At 43.7% G+C, this 16,408-nt stretch overlaps 1 protein-coding gene across 4 annotated transcripts in view; it reads right to left on the reverse strand.

The window, feature by feature from the left end:
- The window catches only part of LOC125750613 (neurexin-2-beta-like), a 357,714-nt gene that overhangs the window by 4,287 nt on the left and 337,019 nt on the right, over nucleotides 1-16,408 (reverse strand). For all 4 annotated transcript variants that reach the window (XM_049028714.1, XM_049028717.1, XM_049028716.1 and 1 more), the window contains 2 exons: nucleotides 11,217-11,539; nucleotides 4,255-4,333 (listed from right to left, as the gene is read on the reverse strand). In XM_049028714.1, the coding sequence (XP_048884671.1) occupies nucleotides 4,255-4,333; nucleotides 11,217-11,539 (402 nt within the window). The remainder of the gene's footprint in view (nucleotides 1-4,254; nucleotides 4,334-11,216; nucleotides 11,540-16,408) is intronic.

The raw sequence follows: 16,408 nt of genomic DNA on the forward strand, positions 1-16,408 counted from the left end.
ATGGCCATTCTTGCCTTTATGGCTGTTTTATGGCATGGTTTCCCTGATCTACTGCAGTACACAAGGTTTGTTAATAAATAAACAATACATAATGACATACAGTGGGTTTATTGAAAGTTGACACTTTATGTAGAATATATATATACATTCTGTGCCATTCAAAGCTATCCAATGCTAATGCAATGCTAAGATTAATCTCTTTACAGGTGTCTATTTCATGTCTAGTGACAGCTTTATTGATGAGGTGAATGAGTAAAGCAGAAGTCTGGCTGAAACACAGCTCACAGATCTCAAGTCCAGCCTGGGCCTAATTTTTCTTGTTTCATTTTCTAAAAGAAGGCTATGAAATCCTTACAGAAGTGGATACATTTCAACCGACTACAGTGTGCACGGCAATGCAGAACAGACAGATGCCTACTGATTTGCAGTCGTCCTAATCATGGTATACTTACGTGAGAAATAATGAAGAAAAAGCATTAAAACAAAGAAATTAGTTAGATTCAATGTGCAATTGCAGTGCCCCACACTTCGACCCCCAATGAAAGCCAGCAGCACGAGTGGCTGACTGGGCTAAGCTACAGTGAGAGGGCTCCACCTGCCTCATTGTGTCTGTGCGTAGGGCACTGCACCATGCGCTGCCTCATGGTGCCTATCGGTAGAGCACTGCACCTTTCCCTGCTTCATTGTGTCTGTGGGTAGAGCACTGCACCCTGCCCTGCCACACGGTGCCTATCAGTAGAGCACTGCACCTTGCCCTGCTTCATTGTGTCTGTGGGTAGAGCACTGCATCCTGCCCTGCTTCATTGTGTCTGCCAATAGCGCACTGCACCCGGCCCTGTTGGCTGGTTTTGATTATTGGAGGGCTTAAATCCCCCTCCCCCATTATTTACACTCATTCGTCCATCCATTTTTGACCACACATCCTGTTCCTGCTTGTGGAAGCACCAGTCTAAGAAAGGATGCCCAGACTTCCCTCTCCCCAGCCAGCAATTCCCCCGGGGGAATACCAAGGCATTCCCAGGCCAGCTGAGAAATGAAATCTCTCTAGCATGTCCATGGTCTGCCCCAGGATCTCCTCCCAGTTGTACCTGCACCCCCCTTGATATAAAATATATTATATTATTCAAAGCTCATCCCATCCTATCAAAAATTCATATGGCTAGATTGTTGTACGAATGTTCACAGACTGGAATTCATCTGTTTTAAAAATACGGTGTCTCTTTTCCAGCTAGTCATCATAAGGAGGGCAAAGTTTTCTTCTGTCATTTAAAGCTGCTCGCAAAAGGTGTAATGTATTTTGGTTTGGATTAAGACTGGGGTCACAGTCTTGATTTGATCTGGCCTAGAGGCTGAAAAACAATATCTGCAAAGTAAATAAGTTCTGAAACAGAAATGTTTCAGGCATGCCGTACAATTTCCTGGCCTACCATTCCAGAAATTTCTCTTTGCTCAGTGCTGACACCCTTAGACTGTCTTATCACACCCCTTGCAGAGACCGGGTATCAGAGAGAAGCCCAAGAGCAACCTGACTGACTGACTTCTCCTTCATAGTGTCATCTGGGTTGGGTTCTCCAAACCTGAAACAATACAGAACCTTCTGGTCCAGTAACTGCTGGGTGCCATGAGGGCTAGATGTCATAGTGCCATTTGCTGGGTATAACTGCCATGTAACTTGACATCACGTTCAAATTCCATACAGCATAAACTGTGATCCCACCATGTAGAAACTGACGGATTGCACCTGAGACACTTTGCTCTGCCTCATTTAGCAGCATTACAGGCTTATTCATCTCACGGGGTTCATACGACCACATAGCACAGATGCTGCCGAACATCTAATTTCTCTCAGTTTACCGCCAGCCGCCGATTTACTTTGGTTTGACATGAGTGGCACATCCTGCGGCTGAGGGGTGGCAGCTGCCTCTGTGGGTGACTCATTCCAGTCAACATGAAGACCCTGCAACGGTGTCTGTCTTCACTTTCTGTTACTTCCATTAAAACATTTGAGAAGTTTTTGGGAGGAAGGGAAATGAGGGAGCCGACACCTGCAGTGGATGAGGCTCTTTGATGCTGCCATGGCGTGACATACGTAGGGCAGCGAGCCGCGGCAGGTGGGCCATAGCACAGCACTTACGCAGTACTCATTGTGTGCACTTAATGCTTGGCAAAGACATTTTCTGCTTCCTTAAAAACAGAGAGATGCAGAGATAAGAGAGTAGGATTTCTCTGCTATCAGGTTATGAACAACAATTAGCAATAATAGTGATGTTTAATTTCTGATCGATATGACTTATGGGAGGCAGAGTAATGCCTGACAGCACAGTCATAGGTAATAATCGTGCTGCAGATGTCAGACATGGATACGCCGTGGGTGGAGACAGTGAGTAGGGCAGGTGCAGCCTCACAAGGTTGCGCTCACTATCCTTACTCAGCTCATACGTTGCAGTGGGGTGGGTGGAGACAGTGAGTAGGGCAGGTGCAGCCTCAGAGTGTCATATTCACTATCTCACTGTAACTCAGCTCATACGTTGCAGTGGGGTGGGTGGAGACAGTGAGTAGGGCAGGTGCAGCCTCAGAGTGTCATATTCACTACCCTACTGTAACTCAGCTCATACGTTGCAGTGGGGTGGGTGGAGACAGTGAGTAGGGCAGGTGCAGCCTCACAAGGTTGCGCTCACTATCCTTACTCAGCTCATACGCTACAGTGAGGTGGATGGAGATAGTGAGTAGGGCAGGTGCAGCTTCACAGTGTCATGCTCACTATCATTACTCAGTTTGTTAAAATGAAATCTCAAACACAGCCTGTGCTGGATGATGTCATTCAGGGAGCCCAACAAGGCCAAAGATTAAAAGCTGCCATGGAATAAAGAGAAACTTGAATGAATTATAAAGTTTTTGCAGGGTCCCTTTGCAGGGTTTTTGCACTAGAGAGTACCTCTGCTTTTACGTTGTCTTCCCTGTGACTCTCCTAGAGCTGCCTTTCTCTCTCTTCCTGAGGATTAATAACCAATCATACAAAAAAAAAAACATTCTGCAATTGTCTGTTATGAAGTACAAAATAAGAAATGCAATTTCTCAAGAACCGAGAAACATCAGCTGTATTTCATAACAGACAGAGCATGCAGAAGTGGGCTTACTCTGTTCCAGGTCCTGTAAGATGTCTCATGAGAGCCAGTCTTTCAGGCTGTGTGCATATGTATGTGTATGCATGTGTATGTGTGTGTATCTGTGTGTGTGTGTGTGTGCATGTGTGTATGCCCATTTCAATTTGACAACTCTAGCTTCTTATTACAAGACATAAAATTGTGCCATATATAGGACTAAAGGTCTATTACCCAGTAACCCGAGGGCAGCCAGCAAATCAACACAACTAGCAAGGGTGAGAGATTCACAACAAGCAGGGGAAAAGATTCTTAATTGGCAAACAGCACAGATAAGATGTCACCAAAAACACTCCTGCCTTGACTACTAAATCTCCCCAATTATTACTGAGGAATATTGATATATAGCAATTGAGAGCTGATTCATGTATAGGTATAAGACTTGTGTAGACTTGCCTTTCTGGTATTTAAGGCATGTTTAATGCACAGAGTGCTGTGTGAATGCCATAGGCTCTGAATATCCAGTCTCTTCTCGACATGAAAGCACTGACTGTTCGACTCAAATGAACAGCTCCAGCACAGAGAGAAGCTGGCTGCTGTTGTTGTTATGGTGATGTGTACAGGGGTTTCTCCTGAGATATAATGCCTTTCAAGCATAGAGATAGTGGCATTGATTTGTTATCTTTGCATACACATATCATCACAAAGATTCAGCCTGTAAATCAGCTTCTGACATTTTGATAGGTTTTTAGCCACAAAAAAGGCAAGCTTGCTCCAAGAAGCGTCAATGGGCTCTATAGTAAATTTCAGTAAATTCCTGTAACAGTCCAAACCAACTGTAGTTCTTATGCACCTTTAAATCCTGTTTCAGAGGTTGCACAAAAGCAGCTTAAAGCCTCCATTCTGACCATGGTGAGTTTGGCAAAGTGTTTTTAAAGGTGTATAAAGCTATGACTGATGAAAGGACAATTGGGAGCCGGCTCTACGGGAGCAGAAGTAGATACGGTGCAGCAGAAAGTGACAGCTAAAAGCTGCGTCTGGGGACAGTGTGGCTAATCACAGCTGTGTATGCGGTAGGTAGGCATATCGATCTCAGCAGGGGAGCCGCCCTCGGATCAGAAAGCAGGAAACACAATGACCAGGATGGACTCACCAGTTCCCGGCTCACACTCCTCTAGGTCTTCGTCATCGCTGGGACACTCTGCGGAAGCTACTAGCAGGTCATCCGTGTTCTGGAACACATGGGGAACCGAGGCATGAGAGAGATCCTCTACTCTTCATTAGTATACATGTTAGAGAGACAGACTTCATCAGTGTGTCAGCGCTATAACTATGACTGGCACCATAACTTACAGAGCACACAGGGGAAAGGCAGAAGACAAACCCATTTACAGCTGGCTTCTCTCTATAACGCTTTGCTCATTTAGGAGTGCCAGCTGCCAGAAGAGGGCACTTATCAACTTTTTTTTTCTTTACACTTTTCACTGTTTGTGGTCCATACACAGACATAAATACACAAGCACACACACACCAAGTTGAATGGAGGTCCCCATTTGCCTTAAGAACTGCCTGAATTATTCATGGCATAGATTCAACAAGGTGCTTGAAACTTTGGTCCATGTTGGCATAATAGCATCATGAAGTTGCTGCAGATATATCAGATGTCCCATTCCAGTTGAGTATTAACCATAAACCCGACATAACACTGCGAAATCTATTATCTCAGCTCTGCTAGTTCTTATGCTTTTTAGTAGTGTGCCTGTTCCTTGATTAGCTCCCGCAAAGAGGGTAAAGACTCCTGACCAAACTGAGGTGATGTTCACAACAGCTCACATGGTAGCAAGACTGCAAAATCGTACTTCCTGCAAGACTCTGCTGTTCAAACAACTGTCCACCTGACGTGTTGGTATGCAAAGAGAACTCTGTGTACCATTTATACACTCATACTTCTAGCAGACAGCCACTGTGACAGAGCAGTTTGCTGGCTGAGGTTCCTGTGAAACACATGCTGACATCTAGAAATACACAGTGCGAATCATAACAGTGGAATCAAAGGACAGGTTTTAGGTATAAAAATGCTCATATATGATTTTAATCCTGACTGCTGATATCGATTCCAGGGCAGCTGTAATGCCCATATGAATAGCCCGATAAGGAACTACAGGCATAACATCACCACTCTGTGCATAACACAACAGAGATATAGAGGAATTATGGTGGATTATTTTGTGCTGAACTTAGGGAAGATATTGTCACATCTTCATCGTGACAGTTAAAAGTCAACTTTTAAAAGCCTGACTGGTTAAACACAATTAATATCAGAGCTTTTGTAGAAAAGCAAAATGCAGCCAATGACTGAAATGCTACTGTTGACATGGATAATGCAACCTACATCCTTCATGTTAAGGGCTAATTGCTATATACAGGCTAATTGCTATAGAAGTAATTTTGGGCACATAAGTAAGCTGGGAGTGCTGATGTCGGACACATGCTGGCTGATTCACAAAGGACTAAATTGGAAGGTGACCAAAGGGGGGCTGAATTCTTCCTTTCCATTACTAATTACAAAGACTAGCTTCAGCAAACACACAAAAGGGGGGGGGAGTGGTTGTTAAGGGTACAGGTGTGCATGGATTAGTGACATCAAAGCTTTATTTCATAATTAAAGCTTTAATCAGCACGATCAAAGGGAGATGCCGAGCCGTGTTTTTATATAGCATCTTGAGCCTTTATGGAATCTGAAATTTCATTATCATGATTCTTTGCTAGACAATGTACTTTAATTTATGGAATATATTTTAACTGAAGTTATTGTGTTCCTTCTTCTGCACGTTTATGGATGGCATGGGGATGGTTCATGTTTTTAACAGAAGATGGATGTAAATGTGCCGGCCCCACTGTAAACACTGCATAACTGAAACGCATGTAAGGTGACAGGCTGCCAGCACTCTGACTGCTTATCAGATGTCTGCTGAAGGGCAGTGAGGCACACAGCAACAGCCTCCTGAAGGTGACCACAGGTGTGTCAGGCAGAAGGATTTCTGACCGTGCTGCATTCACCACATGTGCTACTGTTAATGATGTACTTTCTCTGGCTGCCATGGATAGCGGCAATTTCTGTGAAAGCCAGAAACCTGGGAAGGTGGGCCCTGCCAATCAGCCTGATACTCTGCTGGTGTGATTGCATGTAGTCAGTAGCTGAATGGTGCAGGATTTAAACAAATGTATGCAGCATCTTGCTTTGAGGATGCTGTGTCTGGGACAAGGGTGTAGGTTTGCAGTCAACACTGGTAGGAACCAAATCAGCCCCGAACCCCCCGCCCCCTAAAGACACATGGTACTCCCACGATATTGTTTGGGACATGTTGCTGCTGTCCATACCAAAACCTACACCCTTGGTCAGGGAATGCCAGTAGATGCCTTTCATATATATTCTGATGGAAGGATATAATGTATATTATTGCATCAGCTAGAACATGCTTGCCCTTTGCTGGACTTCTGGGTTTCTCACAGTGTACTGTAACATTTCCCATCTAATGTACCCTGGTAAGGTCTATTTGGGGGTCCTGGATAGGAGGGTCCGCCGGATTGTCGAAGCTCGGATTCAGGAGGAGCAGTATGGTTTTCACCCTGGCCGTGGAACAGTGGACCAGCTCTATACTCTCAATGGTTTTATCACATTGTGGGGACATTTGGCATTTTTAGGTTTCTGATTTCATTAATGGATCTTTGAGGGAACATGAAAAATGGTTCCCAAAGTGTGAAAATAACAATACATGATCACACACACACACACACACACACACACACACACACACACACACAAACAAATTCCATGCAGATACTTTTCATTGGTTTTGATTTGTGTTTTGAGTGTATTCTCTGCTGAAGACCTCCAGCACTTAGGCCTTCCTTACTTTGCTTTGCACGGCAAGTTTTTCAGGGCAACAGAGTAATCTGTCTGCTCTTTATTAGCCATGTAGGGGAGTAAATGGTGTGTTAATGTAAGAGACAGAGGGGGATGAACTATTAAAGTTGAGGGTCTTTAAGGGAAGTCTACTTACTCAGCTAATGTGTTCTCCTCTTTCAGCAGAGTCTGCTGCTTGCTGACAGGAGGGACCTGCTACTGTATTTGCATGTGCTTCATGGAGACAGCATACAAAGAAAGCACCTTCCTAACACTCACAGACCCCCAGGTGCGGACATGTGTAACAGATTAATAACACTCCAGATCAATACAGAACTGTGTGGGAAAAGAACTAATGAAGGACTATTGATAGTATGTGCTGTCGTTATACTTCAATGATTGATAATGTGGCAACGCAAGAGAAAATAGTGTAACTGGAAACTGAGTTTATTGTGGAAGTTGACATGAAAAATTCAGGAGGGAAGTTTCTAGAGTATCCCTAAGTGGCTAATCTAACCACAAACCAAGCAGCAAACACTAAAATCCCAATGACGGCTGATCTCAGCACCATCCTGGCTTCTACCCGAATTCTCTGCTTGTGAAATCCAGGAGTCATGGGAGGAGTCAGGAGTCAGCTATGATGCTGCATTGGAGTTACAGACCTGTGGTATGAGCATAAAGGCATCTGACCAGAGGCACTTCCCTCAGCCTACAGGCAACACGCACACATGTGTAAGTAATGTGGGCATACATACAGTACAGCTATACAGGGCATCAAGACCGCATTATGGTGTAAAATGTACAGAAAGCATTACGTTTTAGTTAGAGATCAAAGCCCCCTCCACACTACACAGCTACACGCTGTACTGTTCACACTACATGACTTGCCGTCTTGTATTCGGGTTTATTGTGAATTACACACTATATGACTGACTAGTGAGAGGGGGGTCACACACTATAAGATTTTTCACCAGCAGGAATCGCAGACTAGTCTGTATGGTCTTCAAGCTGTGTTTTGTCATGAAATCACATGTGTGAATGATACCAGGAAATCACAATTCTACTGTCAATACACTAGAAATAGTTTAAACTCTGTAACCAAAATACAACACATATACTGACATTTACAAATTGCGTGGCAGATGAACCCTCGTATGTGGGTGATTCTCAGAAAATCTTGGATTAAAAGATTTCAACCATGAAGTATTTAAAAAGACTTACATCAACAAATTTCTTTTTTTAGCTATTAATAACTAGCTCTGAAATGCGGTTAGGCTAAATTTAAAGAAAATGTAACATGTTTTTAACATTTACAAAAACAAGTCCTTAAAAATCTCATTAAAGCAACATTTTGAAAACATCAAGACCATCAATAAAGCCAATACATTTTCATATTTTTAAAAATTCCTTATTAACAGTCATCTCATTAACAGTCATTCTCAGTTATCTGAAACTCTAAAATAATGTATATTTTGAAATTAACATTTTTAATTTAATTTTGACTGATTTATAACATTACTGCAATACCTTCTGGAATCTATCACCTAATATTTTCACATTTCACTGAAACTTAATATATTTTTCAAATAATGTGGCAAACCTGAAGAACACAACATATAGACTCTACACATGCATTTAAAAACAAAATACAATTTTTTTAAATGGACACCTCTGCATTAATGATACAGAGGTTTCGTAAATGAGGTTTATGGTTTCATCAAGTTCCCATAAATGTGTGGCACTTGTAGGTTGCTTTGCTTTCACTCTCCTGTCCAGTTAATCGCAAACCAGCTCGATGGGGTTTAAGTCTGGAGAATTTGCTGGCCGCTTCATGTTGTCAAGCTTACCATCTTTTTTCCTAAGGTAGTTCTGGCATAGCCTGGACGTATATTTTGGGTCATTATCTTGCTGTAGGATGGACGCATACTAGAGGGCACTACATGGCACTGTAGAATGCTGTGGTAGCCATTTTGGTTCAGGGTGCCTCTCACTTTGTACAAGCCACTGAGCCTGGATCCAGGAAAACAGCCCCCGACCATCACGCTTCCTCCTCCATGTTTCACAGTTGATGTCACACACTGAGGAACCATCCTTTCACCTTGTCTTCTGATGCTATTGTGACTTTGGGTCTCCCAGACGTCTTCCTGTTAGAGTTTCCCCTAGTTTCTGAGTGGCTTTTGATGGTGAAGGATACTGTACTCACTGACACCATGACTTTCTTTCCAATTTCTTTGTAGGACAGACCTACACTTTTGAGTGTTATGACGGTTTGTCTCTCTTACATTGTTAATTACCTTTTTCTCACAATTTTTATAGCAATACACTATTTTCTGCAGTACAATACTGTTCAAATAATGGTCACGAGGGTAAAATACCACAGTGTGGTCCAACACTAATTATATGCAGACAGAGGGGGTTGTAAGTAATCAGGGCAATTTGGGACACCTGTAGGGATTTCAAGGCAGATGCATTTTTTGAAACTGCTTCAATCTTTTTATATTTTCTTATACTGTAACACAGACACTGCGATAATGTGGCAACGAATGTGATCAATGAGAATGCTAAGTGTGGGTATAGGGACAAAGGGAGATGAATCATGTACTGGGCGCTACTGGGCTGGCGGATGTTACAGCTTGTGCTCAATTGGTGCCCAGTTTCAAACTCATGAGCCATTTATTCCTGGAATTTTCCTTTTTTTCAGAATAAACCAAGGAGAACTGAAACCCTGGATACAGGATTCCTACTGTACAGGACAGCAAAGTGGTGGTATGTGGCTCCGCAGGTTAGGACTGGCAGACTGATGCCTCCGTTGGGTCTTCAGCAAAACCCGTGTCACCGACTTTGGTTGGCTGGCTGGTATAAGATTTTAATTTGAGATAAGTCTGCAAACGCATTTTTAATTGTTTGTAACAGTTTCATTATCTTGTAAATACTCTATAGGGTTTGAAAACTATCCCAGTGCTTTTGATTTTAGGTTTATAATGGAATAATACAGACTTGCTGCAACATTTCTTGTGTGAGTGTGGGAGTCTGAACGTGTGAGTGTCACGCCAGATGTGTGAAGGTTGGCAACCGTGAGGCTCTTAACCCCAAACACTCCATGGACACCAATGTGACACCCTTCACTCTGACCCCAAAACCCGCTGTAACCTATATGTGTCACCGAGAGCAAGATCAGATAGGCAAAAAGAAAATTCCCCCATAGGTATGAATAAATCATTACTATTCTCTTAAAAAAAAAAAAACAATTAGCAAACAAATTACAAAAACAAGCGGAAAGGAAGCATGCACTGCACACTGCAGAGTTCTGCTTGTCCTCGAATGTCAGAGAGCTACAATTTGCCACGGCTATTTAGAATTCATCAGTAGTATTATTTTAGTTGCTTCATGGACTCTTTTAGAGTACATTATTAATAAGGCTAACGTCTACAGTCCAGCATTGGCTGTCGCTCAGTGGAGAAGCTAATGAAGATGAGCATGTGACTGCTGGCTCTGTGGGTGCAGAGGAAGGGCATTTCCACAGGATGGAGACGCTGCTTTGCTTTCTGCTTCCTGACCTCATCCACACTGCTCACACCAGGCGAAATGCCCCCCAGAGCAAGCGAGCAACATGCAGGGTATCATTTCACAGATCGGCAGGCCGACTGTGGTTGGAGGCGGCCTGTCTTGTTCATGCAGAGAATGTAAGCTGCTGTTTCATTAGGTTTAACCTAAAAAAAATGCTGAGCATGTCTAATGCTCCTACAGCGAGAAGAGTAGAAACTTTTTATGAGTAACATATTTCACTGAACAGCAGTTTATAAATTCCATTTTTAGACTGCATGTATTAATATATTTTTCAGATTTTAAAAATGCAGTTAGCCTTTTAGTGATAGTAAATAAGATTGCAATAAGAAATGAAAGAAGATAAAAACAGATATACCACACATTTAAATTTAGTAGTGCCTCCGTTGTCCTAGTATTTCTGTCACGCCATCATCTCTCGGCAATCTTTTTCTTTGTTCAGTGTGCAAGCTACTTGTAATGCCTCTTAGTCCTGGAACAGCTTGTGTCCCTCCCACCAGAACACGACCACATCACCTACAGCCCAGCTTCTTGTACCAGCACAAGCCGCAAGCGTCTCCATTGGAGAGTCATGTGAGAAGGTAGATTTACCTGTGATGAAACCTCACACATCAGCTTAGGCTAATCGCAGCCCCCTTACTCACCTGTGCGATGCTGTCTCTCATGGTGGGTGAGCGCTGCTTGCGGGTGGTGGTGGTGGCCATGGTGGTAGTGGTCTCCATGATGGTAGTGGACATGTCAGCCAAGGGGGTAGTAGAGGTGGTGTCAGTGGTCAGGACAGATGGTACGTCCCCCACCAACCTCAGGTTTCCCTCCACCTGCACATTTGGGTCACCCTCAGCTGCCAGCTTTAGCACCTGGAGCCCATTGTAGTAGAGCCCTGAAATCTGGCCCTGGAATGGTCGACCTCTATCCCGACCGCCAATCTTTATGGACGCCTGGCTGTTAAAGATGGTCAGCTGTCGACCTACACAGGGCAGAGGGAACGAGAGCTTGGGTGAGAAAGGAGGCCAAAGCCGGAGCCAATGTGTCAGTGTCAGGCTCCCTATATGGGAAGCACACAGGCAGGCAGGCAGGTCATCGCATCTCCCTCAGCCAGTTATAGGAAAGAGGAGCAAGCTAATCAGGATCTGCACTTTCACACATGCATTCCTGATGCGTGTTTCGGTAATGTCAGAACCCCGCAGAAAAATATATGGGCGTGATCAGTAGTTTGCAGAGGTATCTAATTGTTCCACAGATGGAATACATTAATAGGCACTGAGCAGCATTCTAAAGGGTACAATCTGGGAGCCGGTGATAATTATCGGGTCAGAATCTAAACCCACCTCCTTTGAATTAAAAGTTTTATGACTTGCCTGACCTTGACAAACCTATATGGGCCAATGTCATTCACATACTGTGATGTTAATGGGAATGAGGATCTGCTCCTTCTCTGTACATGATGAAGTATGCTCCCCTCTAAATGCCCTTTCCTACCACAGGAACTTTTATCAGGAACCAGTGCTCTGATTTATCAAAGTGTACATAGAATGGCTCCTAACTGTGTGCGTATGAATCGTCATTACACACAGGCAAATTGGTATTCATCACTTAACGTCCTGATTTTCCGAATTGCGTCCCCTGGGTCAATAAGGGAGGGGTTTGCGTTTCACCTCTTTAACCAAGCACAGTCTTCCTTGTATGCCATCACCACATTAATTAAGATCAGTGTTTTCTGTTAAGTGACAAGGTACACAGATTTGTGAAGCATCCATTTTATTAGGCATGCCTTCTTTTAAGGGACATGTCATAGATACTAAACACTGGAACATGCTTATCTGCAAAGGTCATACAGAGCATTCAGGGCACATCTTTATTTCAAGGTGATGATAAAAATATAATAATAATAATAATAATAATAATAATAATAAGCGGAGAGTTAAGGACCCTGCTCAATGGCCCACGGACCTGTGGTTATTTTGCCAGGCCCAGGCTCAATCACGCAACCTTCTGATCATAGGCACAGAGACACAGAGGCTTAGTCAGCTGACACACGACACACACTCCCAGTTTGAAGGGTGGAAGCCTTGAGAATGAAAATGAAAAAAAAAACAATGAAGCAAAGCTGCTCCCTTGTTCTCTCAGGGATGCACTGAACTGGGGAAAATCGGGATGATCTTTTATGGCTTCATATGAGCAGCCACACAAAGTGAATTTTGGGAAGGCATTCTAAATGTGAGCAGGATTGTTTTAAAGAACCAAACACCCTCAATCGACCATATAGGGGCATATAACTTTCACATCGCTATACAGTATGCTTGTATTGTTGTTTTGTCACTGTATTTGTTATTAAGATAGTAATTAAAAAAAAACTTTCCCTGGGTCCCTGGTGAACCAGGAATGAGATGTAAATTTTACTGGATGTAATAGAAAAAAAAACAAATAGGTACTGATTGGCAACTTTGCCAGTAGCTGGTGAAAGAAAGAGTAGGACCTAGCATGGGGATAGGTGACACATGCAGTTAATGCTGCGTCGTCGCCTGTAATGAGAACAGCAGCAGAGGTGAGGAAGTGGTTCGGTCTGAAAATTACCACCAAGAAAGGATCGCAGCCCACAGGCACTCACACACCACGTCAGTGTCACCTCTGGATGGTAACACAGCTGCCGTCAAAGGTGCAACATCCCTAACAGGAGTCATTCCAGATGGTGCCACTGACAGTGCAGCTCCATCACCCATGGAGGAGGCTGAGCTATTAGAAATAGGTAATCTTATGGGTGCATTTAACTGGCTGCAGCAAGGAATGTGTGTCATACTCCGCAGTAGATCAACAAGTGAATGGTGCTGAAAATGAATTGTGACAGTCACATCAGTCTTGTAAAGAAGTTTAGTGACAGTGAGATTTTTTCGGCCATGGACCATATATGACTTTGGAACAATTCCTTTTTATTAGCATGAGCTGCCTGCGTATATTTTTTGTGAACATAAGATCATTCTTTTTGTCAATTTATCGAGGTTGATAATTACGTGGGAATCTGTGTGCATCACTATGCTGTTGCTTCAGTTATGCTTCTCTGCTGCTAGAGGTTTCTGTGTACGTGTGGCTGGGAGTGTTCCAGGAACTGGGTTCCTGAACTAAGGTTGTGAAGCGTGGATCTCTGGTTGTATAAAATGGGTGAATTATATGATTTAGAAAGAACTCAGGCAGCAGAGTGAGGCCTATGAAGCAGGCTACGTTCACTTTTACTCTGTGCTGGTGTTTTAGCCCATCTGTTTGAAGGTGACGGTATTATGAGCTGTCATTGTGATGGATTTAGGTTGGTTAGAATAACAAGGCCTCTAACACAGCAAAATCTATTCATTAAAGGTGCTTATGGGGACCAATGCACAAAAACGGATTATAGGAGAAAAGAAACGTCCCCAGTGCTGCACATCTAAATCAGAATGCCCTCCAAACAAATGAGGGGATGATCACAGATTTCACATGGTTCCCTTCTGAAATGTTTCCTGACAAGGCCAATGAAGCTGTTGGGCATAACGCCAAATAAACAATGACATGCTCCTTGATAGGATCCCACTTTCCTCTATGGCTCATAATCAGGAGGCCTAACGTGGCAGAACCAGGCCATTGGGCCCTCATGCAGGCCTTATTAGACCTATTTCAGGGGCAGCGCCGGCTGACCAGACCGCTTCTCTTAAGTCTCCTGGGCTTTTTTTCCATGATTGACACTTAATGGTTTCTAGCATAGGCCAGCTATGGAGTGACAGCAGGCAAGCTTATTAAAAAGAACCACTCAGACTGAGATGTACTCTGCTAATTAACTTCAGGCTGCCCCTTGGGGGGGACATGATGGCCCCCCTGCTCTTGGTTAGAGGGCAGATTCCTCGCCTGCTCCCCAGGCCTCTGTGCAAAGACGCAGGGCTCAGTGCCACCGACAAACTCCAGAATGAGCATGTCTGTCGGAAAATGTGTGAAGGATATGGGCAGAGATTGGCAGAGCACAGTCAATGGAGGGAGCAGAGAGAGAGAGAGACGGAGAGAATTTGAATTTATAAGCCTACTCTACTGGGGCAGATTCATGGAAAAAAAACAGAGAAAATCGTGCAAATGGCATATAATAAAAAACAAGGAAAAAAGGAAATCCAAAACAGGAAAAGCAGTTAAAAGGACAGCAATAATTCACCATTGACAGCGAATTAAATGACAGCGCATAACACCCCGTTACTCCTCCAGATCACAACAGACACCCGCTGTAATAGGCGTGTTCCACCCAAATTCGTGCAGCTACTATTCCTTTCAGCACTGCTACTGGATTCACTGCACACTGGCCTAATATGTGGCGGCTTCTGGGCTTCCAGATGACTGACTTACAGTAGCAGTGCCAGACAAAAAAAAATATTAATCCTAAAACATCCTTGAGCCTGACTGAATGTCTCTCTCCGAAACTAAACTGCTGAAAGGAAGGCCTTTCACCTAATAAATAAATCCAATTGATTAGCAGCAAGAATAAACCACCTAGCCCTAAACCTCACAAGAATGTGAAAAACGTGGGCATCCCACACCTGCACTAGGACTGCGGTGCCCCAGATGTCTGTTCATAGTTAACAAGTTGTGTAGAATCCTCTAGTGGAGGTCGGCTGTCTGCTTTTTAATCAGATGCTCATGCAGGGATCACCAGTAGCCTTTGGCAGAAGAGTCAGTACAAAAAAACAATCTTGTTAAGGCACTTCAGCTAAGGCAGGCGTTCTTGATGCTTCCAGGCAGGTGATGCACAATGATTTTCTTCCCTGTGATTTCAAACTTGCTCAACTCGGGGGTTTCAAAGGACAAGAGATGTTTCTCATTCTCCTGCCAATCCCTGTTTCGAAACTAATGGTCAAAGAAGGAAAGTCACACTCGCAGTCCGGCCCCAGCTGTCAACTGCAGCTGTCGCATTCAGGAGGGCCTGATGTTCCGGCTTCAGTGCGCTGCCCGCTTCTGCCACCACCAGATTCTGCAGACGAGCTCATCAGAAGATGGCTTGTTTACCTGGATCAGCCTCTTTAAAGATGACCCAGCTTCGTGCACCATGAAGCCGCCACGCGGGACTGCATAGTGACTGAGGATAGCCGTTATACTGAAGTTCTTTCAGTAGCCATGACCCAACAGGTACATCTGACAATCTTCATTGAGTAAAAACTATCCAGGCTTTGAGCATAGACCTGTACAAAGAGATGGGGCCTGCAAACTCAGCCTCTGAATGAGCAAGATATGCCTGTCAAGCCACAGTCCACCAGCCCTTCAAGTGAAGTCCTCTTGATACAATAACCTCTGTTTAGCCTAGAATCTTAAAGGCAGTATTCTGACTTTTCCCTCTGTCCTAAACTGATAGATGAAAATCAGCTGACTGCAGCTAGTGTTACCCAGTCCAGAAGAAAAAGACCAGCACTCTCTGAACAACATCCACTAGTCCAGATGGAGGTTGCAGCACATGAAATCTGTTCCACAATTAGGAGACAGCTACATTGTTGCCAATTAGACCTTCACCTCTACGTAGCAGCTGAGGTAGCAGCCATTTCCACTGAGACATTCTGACACGCACTCTTTCTGCTATACACTTCCAATTCGTCCCTTGAAGCTTCCGCAGGGTTACAATACCAGCAGAGCACAAAGCTCTAGTTATTACAGAAGCCTTACTAGTAATGTCCAAACATGCTCCACTGATGAGTGATTCCTTGAGAAGCCAATGTAAGGAGAATGTGCACATCTTCCTTTGTACAGTAAAACAGTTCCATTTTATTAAAAAGACTGCGATAAAAAACGGGCAGGCCAGAATTATCTAATGTTTTTGAATTCATTAAAAACACAGCCTTAT

The sequence above is a fragment of the Brienomyrus brachyistius genome, chromosome 10 (genome assembly GCF_023856365.1).
Source record: "Brienomyrus brachyistius isolate T26 chromosome 10, BBRACH_0.4, whole genome shotgun sequence".
Classification (NCBI taxonomy): Eukaryota; Metazoa; Chordata; class Actinopteri; order Osteoglossiformes; family Mormyridae; genus Brienomyrus; species Brienomyrus brachyistius.